Here is a 12,602-nt window from a genome sequence, read left to right as displayed (position 1 = left end):
GCACAGAAAGCTGGCTAAGGCTGGTGGTGGGCCCCACTCCTCCTCAGCGGGCCTGGCCCTGGCCAGCTCGAGGGTGGGTCCCAGGAGACTCTCAGAGCACCAGTCCCTTCTAGAGAAGGACTCACCTACAGGAGGACATCACTTGGGAGCAAGTTCAAGAAGAGGAATCCAGATTGACCTTTCCTTTCCTCACGGCGCAGCCAGCAGATAAGAACACTTGTGTGAAGTTCACAAATGGGGCATAATTGCATTCTTGACAATCAATAAGGCTGCCCAGTGGCAGAGCCCAGCACAAAGCCCCTGCATGGCAGGTGCTCAGGAGAGAGCAGTTTTGCCCACAGCACAGAGATGCCAGAGCTGGGCCATTGGCAGGCTCAAGGGGTGCGGTTGGGTAGAGCCCTGGAGAGAAGCGGGGAAAGGTCAAAGCAAGGGCCGCAGAGACCTGCAGCCGGGGACCGGCCCACTTAGCTCCAGGCTGGGCTGGGGACCAGGATGAGCTGAATGTCAGCCGGACCCGATGCCCCAGACTCCTCTAGGACATCGAGCATTCCAAAGCCACTCACCTCAGCCATGTAGGACTTGCTGAAGATGAGGACGTGCGGTCCATCGCCGGGTGGGCTTGCATGTGGCGCAGACGGGCAGGGCCCCATGACTTCGGTGAGGAGTCAGAGCCCTGCCCTCCCCCACTTTACTCTTGACTCCAGCCCACACTCTCTCCCTCTCTTTCTCTCACACAGACACATTTTCTAAATATTCTCTTTGGAGAAACCAACTGGGCTTTTAGTGTGCTACAAGGCAGGCCATTCAGAAAGGACAGGGTGCTGGGTGTCCGCTGTTTCCATGGGAGATGATGTGGTCCCTGACCTGGGCTCCAGGCCACCCAGGAACCACACAGGTTGCAGTAGGAGCCCTGATGCTATCTGTAGAAAGCCTGATAGAGCCATCCTTCTACCTGTAAGGTTTCACAAGCAGGTAACAGAAACGGCAGGAGCCTTTGCTTCTGATGACAGTCCCGTCCCACCAGGGGGACGCTGGGGTTTTCCTTGCGGTCAGCAGCTCTGACTGTCTGTGGTGACAGACTGGGACTGCCTAGAGGACACTCTGGACCCAGCTGTGTCGTCAGAGCCACGTCTGGCTGCTGGCCGGGACACAGAAATGAGGGACTCGTCCATTCCTATTCCCCCCATGCGGCCTTTGGACGTGACCTCTTATAGGACAAATGTATTTTGCTTGGTTGGCGTGCAATTGCGAGGGAGCGATGGCACAAATATCGTTAAGTGTGACGGGGCTGGAGCCACCGCTGATGCTCCAGGTCTCCACTATAAAATGGAACATTGCATTTACTGTCTTCCAAAATAGTGGCAATGAATCCAGTCTCTCACTGGAGTGCTTGTACCTGGGGTGTCATTCCCCAGAACTCCGAGGAACCTGAAGATGTTTTGGGGTGGATTGCAGGCCTGGAAGAGAGTGGGCTCTTCTGGAATGGAGCAGAGGACCTAGAGTGAAACAGGACAGGGAGCTGAGTAAGGGGCCCAAGGGCTCTGGAGATGGGGAGTGGGGGACAGGGGAAGAGAGGACCCCACACTGAAAGGCTGTGAAGAAAGGAAGTCCACATGAACCAGGGGCCAACAGCCTTCAAGGGCTGTGGCTCAGGCAGGACAGCCAGCCCAGCCCTGGCCTACTCTTGCTGACCTGGGGATGCTCTGTGCAGATTAACTAGAACTGTCATTCAGGCAGGATCTTGAACGTGATGCTGGCGTGTCACACAGGTGCCACCTCTGCCAACCTGTCACCCAGCTCCAGTGGGCCCCAATGGGCAGAGGTGGAGGCGGGGAACAGAGCACAGGACAGATGGATTCACGGTCAACGCAGTGAGGGATGCGGAGGGAGGGACACAGGACTGCGGTCCAGGGTGAGACTGAACCAGTGCCTCCAAGAATGTGCCCCCTGCTCACCTGATCAAGCCTTGAGTTCTGGGAACCCAGGGCCCATCACTGTCACCTGTGCTTGCCCAGGTGAGACTGAGTGACTCGACTAAAACATTGTGCCCCAGTTGCCTCACTTGCCTCACCCTGGTCCCCACCCTGGTGACTGTCCCCACCACTCTACTCTGTTCTGAGCTCTCAGGCTCGCTGTCCCCAGCATTGAAGCCATGGGCATGCAGTGTGGGCCGAGCTGGGACACCGTGAGGACCCCTGGGAGTGCTGCCCCGAGGTCCTGACCTTACCCCACCGCTGCAGGTGCATCTCTTCCACGTGGCCCAGTGCCGGAAGCACCCAGGAGAGGGTGGCTGTCTTTGGGACACCGGGGGCCTTTGGTTCCTCATTAGAAAGTGACCCAGCTCCCCTCTGGTGGGAGATTTGGGGGTTGCTGCATAAAATGTCAAACTGCAGAAATTAAAAATGTAAATGTTGGCATCTAATTAACCAGTTGACAGGAGTGCACAGCTGCAAGTGACAGTGACTGATTGCCTTCTCCCGGCCTCTCCCCCCGAAGCACCCCCAGCCCCACCCTTCTCCCCGCTAGTGCTCACAGACAGGGACGACGTCAGGGCAAAGCAACTGCTGAGAAGAGCCTTCAGGCCCCTGGAGGGGACTTCTTGCATCTGTGGGAGGAGGTGTTAGAAGGACCTGTGAGGCAGACTGGATCACTCCTGCAGGAGCAGGGAGCAAAGTCAGTGCAGGAGACAGTCCCTCCTTCCTCTGGGCCCCACCCTGTCCACTGTCTGACCATGTCTTGAGTCACCCCTGAATCCCTTCTCTCTGCCTCCTGCATCCGGAGCTGCAGAGGGCGCTCAGAAGCCCAGCTGGGAGAGAGCCCGCCATGATACCTAAGAAGTAACACAGGCATCCACTGGGCCCAGACCCAGTGCTGAGAGCACCCATCTCTCCCCTGCACCCCCCACTGTACACACACACACACACACACACACACACACACACACACACAATTCCTCACTCCCATGTCGCCACAGGTATTACTCGGACATCGGGAAAATGCCCGCCATCAGCGACCAGGACATGAATGCGTACCTGGCTGAGCAGTCCCGGATGCACATGAATGAGTTCAACACCATGAGCGCCCTCTCCGAGATCTTCTCCTACGTGGGCAAGTACAGCGAGGAGGTGAGTCCTGCCCTGCCCTGCTCGGGGGCCCCTGAGGAAGGACTGGGGAGAGACCAGATATTCCTGCCTGGAGCAGCTTCTATGCCCAAGAGCACCACCCCAGGCATCCCCACCACCCAATTCTGCTTGGGGAAACTCTACCACCCAGGACTGAGGGGCTGTGCTCCAAAGACTGGGACGCTAGAAATGTTCCATTCTGTAAATTCTATATAATCGCTATTCTGTTCAGATATACACATCAAGTCTCTGCTTCATTCATTACTTTTCTCTTTATTTTTTCCTTCCTTCTTCTTTCTTTCTTCTATATCTCTCTCTGACTTCATTCTCTTTAATCAAGCAGTTCCTCACATTCATGGGCAGATCATAAAGAATAGAATAGAAGCAGTATGATAGGATAGAATCAGAACAGGATAGATACAGAGTAGAATGGAGTCTGTTTTTAGTTGCTGTGTTCCCTAGTTAAGAAACCTCACCTGGGGCCATTGCCCCTTCAGACAACGGCCATCTTTTGGCCGGCACAGAGGTGCCTGCGGGAGTTTTCTTGGCCACACCAGTGTAGACCAAATGGGTTCAGAGTCCAGGCTCCCCATGTCCGAGCAGCAGCACAGCCACCCTCTCTGAGTGAAAGGTTGTAACAGGAGACAAAGCCAGTACCCTGGGTTCTCTACGTCGTTCCAGCCTCGTCCCCGAGGGAGGATCTAGGAGCCCCAGCAGGGCCCAGTCCCAGTGTCCACAGGCCATGAGCTGTTAACAAGTGTAGAGAAAGTCAGCGGTAGGTCCTTTAGGAGAGGGACCCCAAAGCCAGCCTGTGGGCCAGTGCTGGTCCAGGACAATTCCCACCTGTCTGTGGCCACTTGTGAAGTAAGGACAATGCAGAGTAGGCCAGTGTATTGAATGCCATTGTCTCATCTTGGAAAGGACTGTCAGAGCAGGTTCAGTCCTCTTTTATCTTCTTATGCATGCTCAGTCATGTCCAACCCTTGCTACCCCACAGATTCTAGCCTGCCAAGCTCCTTTTGTCCATGGAATTCTCCAGGCAAGAATACTGGAGTGGGTTGTCGTGCCCTCCTCCGGGGGATCTTCCCAACCCAGGGATTGAACTTGAATCCCCCACACAGCAGGCAGATTCTTTACCACTGAGCCACCAGCTTCCCAAGTTCACTCTTCTGCTGTCAATATGAAAATATCCCATCTTCATGAAATGTTAAGGCCAATCACTGGTGGTTCCTGGCCAATTGAGAAGTTGGCAACTGACTTGGTCTCCCCAATTTAAAATAGATTAACTGGGTCAGGAAACCCAGAGCTCTGGGCAGCCCTCCTTCAGCCTTCAACCTCCTCTTTCCTCCTGCCACCCCCTCCCCACCCTACTCCCTCGTTCCTCAGACCCCAGGACTCCTGTCTGTCACCTGCCCCTCCTGGAGTAGGCATGGTGTGACAGGTGCTCACATTTGTTACGTGACTTTATCTCCTCTCTTGAAGCAACCCAGAGAGGGAGTCATAGGTCCCGGATTTTACAGGGGAGGAAAGGAGGGTTCAGAGAGGTTTCACGTTTTGCCCCAGCATCACCCAGCAAGAAACTGATGGAGCCATTATTCAGTGCTACACCTCCTGAGTCTGAGCCAGATTCCCACACATCTTCCTGCTTGTGCCCACAATTCCTCCCTGTTATTCTCATCCACCAACCATCTAATCTCAGCAAAGTCTGTGTAGATGCTGGCCATTAGATGTCTGTCACCAGTAAAGCTTGAGATATCACTCTTCGAGGGATATTTGTTTCTTAACAGGCAAAGTGGAGTCAAATAACTTTCTGCATGTGGAATTTCAGGCCTTGGGCTGCTGATGGCAAGATGTTCCTTTCTCACAGGGTAGTGGGATGTCTTGATAGTGTGAAATCATAGTTGCCCTGAGACAGTAAGCCCTGTACTTTCCATTGGGTGTTACCTAGAGGTAACAGCAGCGTCTCGGCACAGGCGTCTTCTGCCCACTCTCAGCTGCCGTACGTAGGGAGTGAAATATACACGTGTATTCAGACATGCTGACGACGTGTGTGCTGGCGTCCTATGCTCACTGACACACGGATGCCCACGAGTTGGTTCCCTGTGCCCGAGCGCCCCCCACAGCTCCCCACCCAAGTCATGCAGGCTGTCTGCCTCCCCAGCAACGTTATGAGGGCTGCCTTACCTGCGCCCGTCTTCCCAAACTCTCTGACCACAACCCCTGTCAGTGCATACCCTAAGAACACAGACGCGTGCACGCAAACTGGTAACCACCCCGTTCTTGGCTCTTCAACAGATCCTTGGACCCCTGGACCATGATGACCAGTGTGGGAAGCAGAAACTGGCCTACAAACTAGAACAAGTCATAACCCTCATGAGCTTAGACAGCTGAGAACCGTCCTTCCAGCTCGCCCGCTCCCCCCTCCCCCACCGGAGGGAGGGACACACCAAGCCGTGCCTCAGTCTAGATTATCATCTTTACCAAGTGCAAGTTCCGACTGGCGTCAGCAGCATCCCCTCAGCAGCGCTGTCACCCGCTCCCTTTCTCTCTCTGCCTGTCTCTGTCTCTCCTGCCTCCCTGGATTCCCTCTCTTTCAGTTCCTCTGCCAACACGGTTGAACCAAGCCGCCGACCCTCAAGTTAGTCCAGGATGGCCGGTCCCCACCCCGTCGAGGGGCCTGACCTGAAGACATCAGAGGGGCCCTCTTTCCCAGCTGACCCCGAGCATCAGCAGCAGGGCCCGGATACAAATGAGGAGCCATGGATGGAGGTGCTTCTGTGCTGTTACCCCACCTTCCGTCTTTCCGTAGTCCCCACATGGGTCTGACCTTGGCCTGGGGAAGAGGCAGGAAGCTCAGTATTATCTTCACGGGGAAGATGTCACCTGGTCCAGGTTTCCATCTCCGCGGGGTCCCCCTGCAACTCTGGGAAGAAATGGTGCACCTCCTGCCTGTGGCTGGAGTGGGGAGCATGAGCAGTTGAGGGGCGCCTTGCAAGCTGCCTCTCACGTGTGCGATTAGCAGGAGAGGCTCCCTTGTCCCCTTCTGATCTTTTCGGAGTCCTTCAAAGCACCCATAGGTACCCAGCCTGCCCGGTCCTGGCCTGTGGAAAACCTTTCAGGAGAAAGAATAGCAGTTACAGCCCACCGTGGAGATCCTCCCGATGTGGCTCATAGTGGCAGAAATGTAACATACGGGAGGAGAAAAGAAGAGAGTTGCCATCTACCTGGAAGCAGAACTGGTTGTTTTGCATTCACCCCCACGTGCTAACGAATCACGGTCATAGTCAGAGGTCTAATCCCTTGCAGATTCCCGAGCACCATCTAGGGGATGCACTCCCATCCTCCTTAGTCATCCCTCATCAGGGGTCAGGGTCAAACACCAGCGCATCCAGGAGCTTCTACCTCCAGCGGTCCCCGGGGCTCCATCCCCGCCATCCTTCCTGAGAACTCTAGAGAAGATTGGGGCGGACAGCCTTGCTCCTGACTCCCTGCAGAGTCTGGTGCCATTGCTATGCAGATGACTGTGTGACTGGACTGTTCAGACCTCCTCGGGAATTATTTCATCAACATCTCAGCTGTCACTTTAATCACTCTCCTCCCTCCTCCCTTCTGCAGTCATCCCGGGAAGAAACACTTGCAAGCACAGCCTCTCAGAGACAAACCAAAATGCCAGCCAAACTCAGCCCCAGGTTTGTCATGTGTGGGGAGGACTGAAAAATCAAGAGGAAGGACCTGTCCAGAAATGGGAGGAGGGACATACCCCTGACCTTGACCCTGGCATCGTGTTTCTCCCTCTGTCCTTCCATTCACAGATACATTGTCTTAGCCAGCCAGGCAGATACGTGCTCAGACATGCGTCCTAGGTGACCAGGGGCTATGGTGAGAGTCTGATGGAGGGCCGTGGAAACCTATAACCTTGAAAGGACCTTAGACACCATCTCCATCTGTGGTCCAGTCTCCGCCATATACTCTCTCCAGGCAGCCCCGGTGTGAAGTTGTTCACCACTCTGGGAGACAAACAGAGGCATCCATGGGGTTGGGAAAGAGGTTTCTACAGTCTTGCCTTCACTCCTCAAGCATCAGACATCTTCCACTGCCATCCACTTCAAAGGGGCCCCTCTTTGAGGAAAGGACCAGCCCACTTCCAGCAACATCTTTGGAACATTCTATATTTGAAGAATGCTAGCCCCTTTGGATATGAGCACGTGTGTGTGTGTGTGTGTGTGTGTGTGTGTGTATATCTGTCTGCCCCGGGAGTAGGCAGAGAGCTCAGAAAGCTTTCTGGTCCTACCGCGGCGGGGTAGGGGGGTGTCTGAAGCATTTCCCTTCTCTGCCCTTGCCCACCATTCATTCTGCAACTTCAGGACATTTCAATACTTGTTTTCTGTGCTGCATGCTGGGGGATGAAGTCACCTGTCTATAGGAAATCAGGGTGGTCACTGACCAAGAGAAGCCTGGACGTAACTCGAGGCCAGGCAGTGGTGACAGAGAGCAGGGCATGATGTGGCATCAAGCAGGACAAGTGATGGGCAACACGCAAGTAGCCTAATCAACAGGAAGAGGAGAGTGAGAAGCGATGCATTTCGAGTGGGAAAAACATAACCAAAGGTCTCAGCAAATGAAGTGCCAGGTGTAAGAAGAGTGGAATTTCTCCCCTTGATCATTTGATTTCCTCCCCGGAAGCCACGAGGCCTGGCAGGCCAGGAAGGAAGCATGCGGGAGGTAGGCTGAGGAGGCACCTGGGCCACTAACATATATTTGCACATGTGAAGGGTTGGGGAGAAGAAAGACACAAACATATTTAACACAGGTGTGCTGAATGGAAGCTGTGAGTGTGTGTGCATGAGTGAGTGTGTTTTGATTTATTTTTTAAGTTTTGCACAGTTAGAGAAAAAAAAAATGAACAAGCAGAGAAAAAGACTGTTACCATGGTTCTGCTGAAGCTTTTATTTTTTTTTTACTGGATTATTATTATTGGTATTGTTTTGTTGTCGGTACATAACTTTTTCTCCCCATGTTTTTATAAGAGAAACCTGAAGCCCATCAGAGAAATGTCAGGAAGAAAGAGGGGAGGAGGGTGGGCAGGTTTCCCTGGTTTCCTCACGTCTCCTGGGGGTTGGTTTGGGGCAGGTTTTCTTTAGTTGGTGGGGTGGTTGTTTCTGGTGCTTTGTTGCCCGAAGTGTCTGTGGCCTATTGGGGATGGAGAAGTAGGATAGAGTCATGCAGAGCCGCAACCCATCTTGCCCATAAGAGCTCTCTTTCCGTTCGCTGTTTGTTTTCCATTTCTTTTGTTTGGATTCTTGGTACACGTGTCCCATTTCTTTTGTTTGGATTCTTGGTACACGTGTGATACGTTTCAAAGTAAAAACAAGGCAGCGTGATTAAAAAAAAAAAAAAAGCCACTCTTTCCCCCAGATCATCTTTCCAAACACTCCCTGGAATCCCCAACCTCCTCCTGGCTGGCCGGAGACTCCGTGCTAGCCAGCATGCACGAGAGAAGGGACTTGGGCAGACTAGGTCCTGTAGAAGGGAGGTCTCTTCAAGGCCCCCACTCTGTGCCACAGTTTATGTGCAGGGTCACAGTTCTGTTCACGGTGGGACCTTTATCTGACTCCCAGAGTCCTGGGCAGAGAGCACAGGAGGAAAGGCCATGTCTCCTCACCCTCCCTTCATTCCCATCTCTTTCACTCCTTCAACCCCTTGAAACCACCAGGGGCCAAAATGGTACCAGGAGATCACACAGTCACACATAACCGACCTGGACTAGGTGAGGAGTTTGAATGTTGGAGCGAGATGGGATGGTGAGAGGCAGGGAGAATCTCTGTGAGGTCCTGAATTTAAGAATGAGTAGAGAGAGTCTGGGACAGTTAGCTGCAGGCTGGTCATCTCTCCCGAGGGCACAAGTCTCCCCAGGTGTGGGCATATTTACCACTCCTTGTCCTTTCCTGGAAGGAGAGACCCTGACATGTCCTGGTAACCACAGATAGCAACACTGCCTGGAGCTGGCTTTTGTGGCTGTTAACTTCCTCTTGCCTTCTTTCAGCGTAGTTTGGAATTCAGGGACTTGGGAAAACCTGGGCATTCCATTGACGGAGAATACCGTGCACACCCAGAGCCAGCCTAGAGACTCTCTCGCTCTTGAGCCCATGAACGAGTGAGTGAGGTCAGAGATGCTGGGAAGAGACAAGTCAGTTTAAACACTAGAGGCAGATTGGCCAGGACTGGTCCCAGGCAGCAGTGGGAGTAAGGTCTCCAGCTCTCACCTCCCAACCCTGGGGTAAGCGTTGATGTGCTATCCCAACATTGCTGCCTCCCCTTTCCCTCATCACAGGTCCTTGACCTCTGATCCCCTTTGCATGTCTGGCTCCTGAGTATGCCCCTTCCCCAGCAGAGTGTCCCCAACTCCCGTTCTTGCCCACCTTCCACACGTGAGGCTCTGCCCCAAGGCCATGTATCCATTAAGCTAGGGAGCTGTTCAGCCCCAGGTGGATGGCTCCGCCCTCAGTCCAGCCTCCTGGGACCACCCCAGCCCTTTCCTGCCCTCCAAAGTTGCCCCCACTGAGCCCTTGAAGCTCCCTAATGCAGCCGGGGCCTGGTGGGTCTCCCATCAGAGGAGCCACAGAAGTGGTTTCCCCAGTGACCTCCGTTCCACAAGGCAGGTCCTATTGACACTTTCAGAGCCTCAACAAGGCCTCATTCCCACCCTACAAATGGGGAAGCTCCGTATGCCATCCGTCTCTCCTCTCAGGATTAAGGGACACTTCTCCTTGACCTCACAGAATGCCAAGTCAAATATTTAGCCTAGTGAAGGTTAAGGTTAATTATAGTTAATCAAGAATAGACGTTCCCACCTCACAGAGACCTGTGGGGGGGGCCTTGGGGAGGCACTCTGCAGACAGAAAGCCCATAGACACTCTTTTCTTGACCCTGGGCTACAGTCCTTCCAGGAACAGCACCGCCACCCCCAAATGAGAACCCTAGGGCGGACCTCTGAGAGGCACGTCCATGGATAAACAGCCTCCAGGTACTGGAGTCCCCAGGGTACCGCCAGCACCCAGCAGACCCGCCCAGGCAGATCCCACCTGCTCCCTGGCCCTTCCGCTTGCTTCTAGCTCATGTAGTCATCAAGAACCTTCTTTCAGCCTCCCACTCTCCCTGTTGGCTCTCAGGACAGACCACTAAGGACCCCTGTCTCTCAGCCCTTCCCTTTGTCTCTGAACCATTGGTGGGTTGTTTGGGGATTCATGGTTATTTTTTGTTTGTGTCTTTTAAGAGTTTGAGTTTAAGGAGGAAGCCCAGGTGTGGATGTAAAATCCAAATACTGGGGGTTGGTGGGGGGCACACAGAACTCTTTACCTGTGGCTTCCAAGGGGCTGAGGAGAAACTGGGAGCAGGGGACAGAAGAAATCCCGCTTGTTAAAGAAATGGGTCAGGATATCCCTGGGTCGGGGCCCTGCCAGGGGAAGTAGCCAGGGGCTGCTGACATTCTTGGTGCTTTCCCGCACCTTTGCGGGCTGGAGCCTGCAGTGCTACCCTGCTCCTCCCACCTGTGCTGCCTCACGCCACAGGTGTAGCAAACGAATCATCCTACAGACAGGGAGACCGAGGGACAGCTGTAGGTGACGCTGTAGAGGCAGCTCCCGGGAACGGCTGACGCTCTGGGAGCCTCTTCCCGTCATAGTGCTGGAAAACTGAATGACCCAGCCTCCCATTCGGAAAGGAATCTCTGCAGTAAAACTTCATTCAGGAGAGACCTTTTTTTAAACTATGAATTTGTGTTCCCCAATAAAATCATTTTTTAATTAAGGGGAGTATCCAATTTTATTGTATAACGTAAAGGATGTTTTGGTTGTCAAAGTAATACATACTCATTAGAGGTCCAATTAAATCCCTTGAGTAGACAGGTGACTACCCTAAATCAAAACAAAACAGAATCCCTAATGAATAAAAAGAGATTTCAGTTTGTACTGGCAGAGAGAGTGAACTGGGTGGGGGTGGGGGAGGGTGGGTGACCTTGGTAGGGTGAGCCTCACCTTCCCGCCACTCTGTATCCTCTTTCACTTCTCTCCAGGCTTCCCCTGGTGGTGTTGAACCCCATGGCTTCCCCCAAACAGCAGGGAGAACCTGTTAGGGATTGGTTGTGGAGGGATCATGAAGACAGATGCACGTGGCAAAGGGGTCTGTGCATCTCATCTTCCACGTTTCTTTGTCTGGAATTAGAACTTCTTTTGTTGGTATCTTTGATCTTATAACTCAAGCACATTTTGGAAGGGCTCCCTTATAAGAGAATTCCAAACAGAGGATACGGTTAAAGAGCAAAGGACACTTAAGAAACTGAGACACCCCTTTACCAAGCAGGGCTGTTGAACACAGTTCAGGCAGATGACCAAGAAGGTATGCATGTCCTTATGTGTTCTCCTTCCCTCTCCCTCCCCCAGTGTTCCTGTCCGCTTGTTGGCTCGTTAAACCTTCCGTTCTTTAAAGAGAAAAGCTAGCTTACCTCAAAGAATCTTGTTTCCATTTGGAAACCATGACTTTGTGTTTTAGGGTGAATGACTCTCCGCACCCCCCATCTCTCTCTCAAGGCCTGGCATCCTTGAGGCTGGAGGTCCTGGCTTAGTCATGTGTTGGCTGCACCGACCAAGAACAAGAACCCCAGACCCCGAGATGGGAAGGAAGGGTGGGAGGCAGCCGCCCTCCTCCCCACTTTAGCTAGTGGAGACCGGCCTATGTCTTTCAGCAGGGTCCTGCCAAGTTACCATAGCAACCAGCAACTCCAGGGTACCACAACAGATAATGGCTCAATGAGCCAAGGGGTGGGGGAAGAGGAGCCTGGCCTGGTCAGATGACCCAGAGTTAAGTCTCAAACACTAGAGAGAGGAGGAGGGGCAGGAAAGGATGAATGGGTGATTTAAGGGACAGGCAGGGGCCTTTGAGTCTCAGAGACAGGTGGCTGAAAGTGGTAGGTCAGTCAGTCCTGTTCCCATCACCCACTCCCAGCCTCACCCCACTTCTGTCTCCATAAAGCTCCCACCTTGAACACCAACCCTTTGTTAGAACAAAGCAAAACATATCTTTAGACAACAGTGTTATAATGAGCCTCAAAGATATGTGGATGAAATCTATTAGAGGAAAGAGGGTCTTCTGGTTTGGTTTTTAAAGAAGCGTATCCAAGTAAGATTACAAAAAAAAAAAAAAAGATTTTAAATAAAAGTTTTTAAAAAGGAAACCTATGCTATTTAAATTGGAGCCCAGTTGTAACTTGGTAAAGGCAAGCTTCTGTACCTTTGTTATAATTAATTGTATACCTGTGTATGTAAATATAAGGCATTCCTATTTTGCAGTTCAGAACAAAAAAAAAAACCTATTTGTAATATAGAATAAAGTTTATTAAAAAATAATAAAAAATGCAGTTTGGGATTTGGAAACTTTATGTGTCTGTCTGGAAGGGAGAGGCGGGGCCACAAGTAGCCGCCAGTG

General features: G+C 52.6%; 1 protein-coding gene across 4 annotated transcripts in view; it reads left to right on the top strand.

Moving 5' to 3' along the window:
- Window positions 1-12,532, top strand: part of PLXNA4 (plexin A4) — a 469,014-nt gene extending 456,482 nt beyond the window's left edge. For all 4 annotated transcript variants that reach the window (XM_065938908.1, XM_065938911.1, XM_065938910.1 and 1 more), the window contains exons 31-32: window positions 2,975-3,125; window positions 5,418-12,532. In XM_065938908.1, the coding sequence (XP_065794980.1) occupies window positions 2,975-3,125; window positions 5,418-5,513 (247 nt within the window). In that variant the 3' untranslated portion in view covers window positions 5,514-12,532. The remainder of the gene's footprint in view (window positions 1-2,974; window positions 3,126-5,417) is intronic.
- Window positions 12,533-12,602: the final 70 nt, after the last annotated feature.

The sequence above is a fragment of the Muntiacus reevesi genome, chromosome 6 (genome assembly GCF_963930625.1).
Source record: "Muntiacus reevesi chromosome 6, mMunRee1.1, whole genome shotgun sequence".
Lineage (NCBI taxonomy): Eukaryota > Metazoa > Chordata > Mammalia > Artiodactyla > Cervidae > Muntiacus > Muntiacus reevesi.
This window is presented reverse-complemented; position numbering and strand designations above follow the sequence as displayed.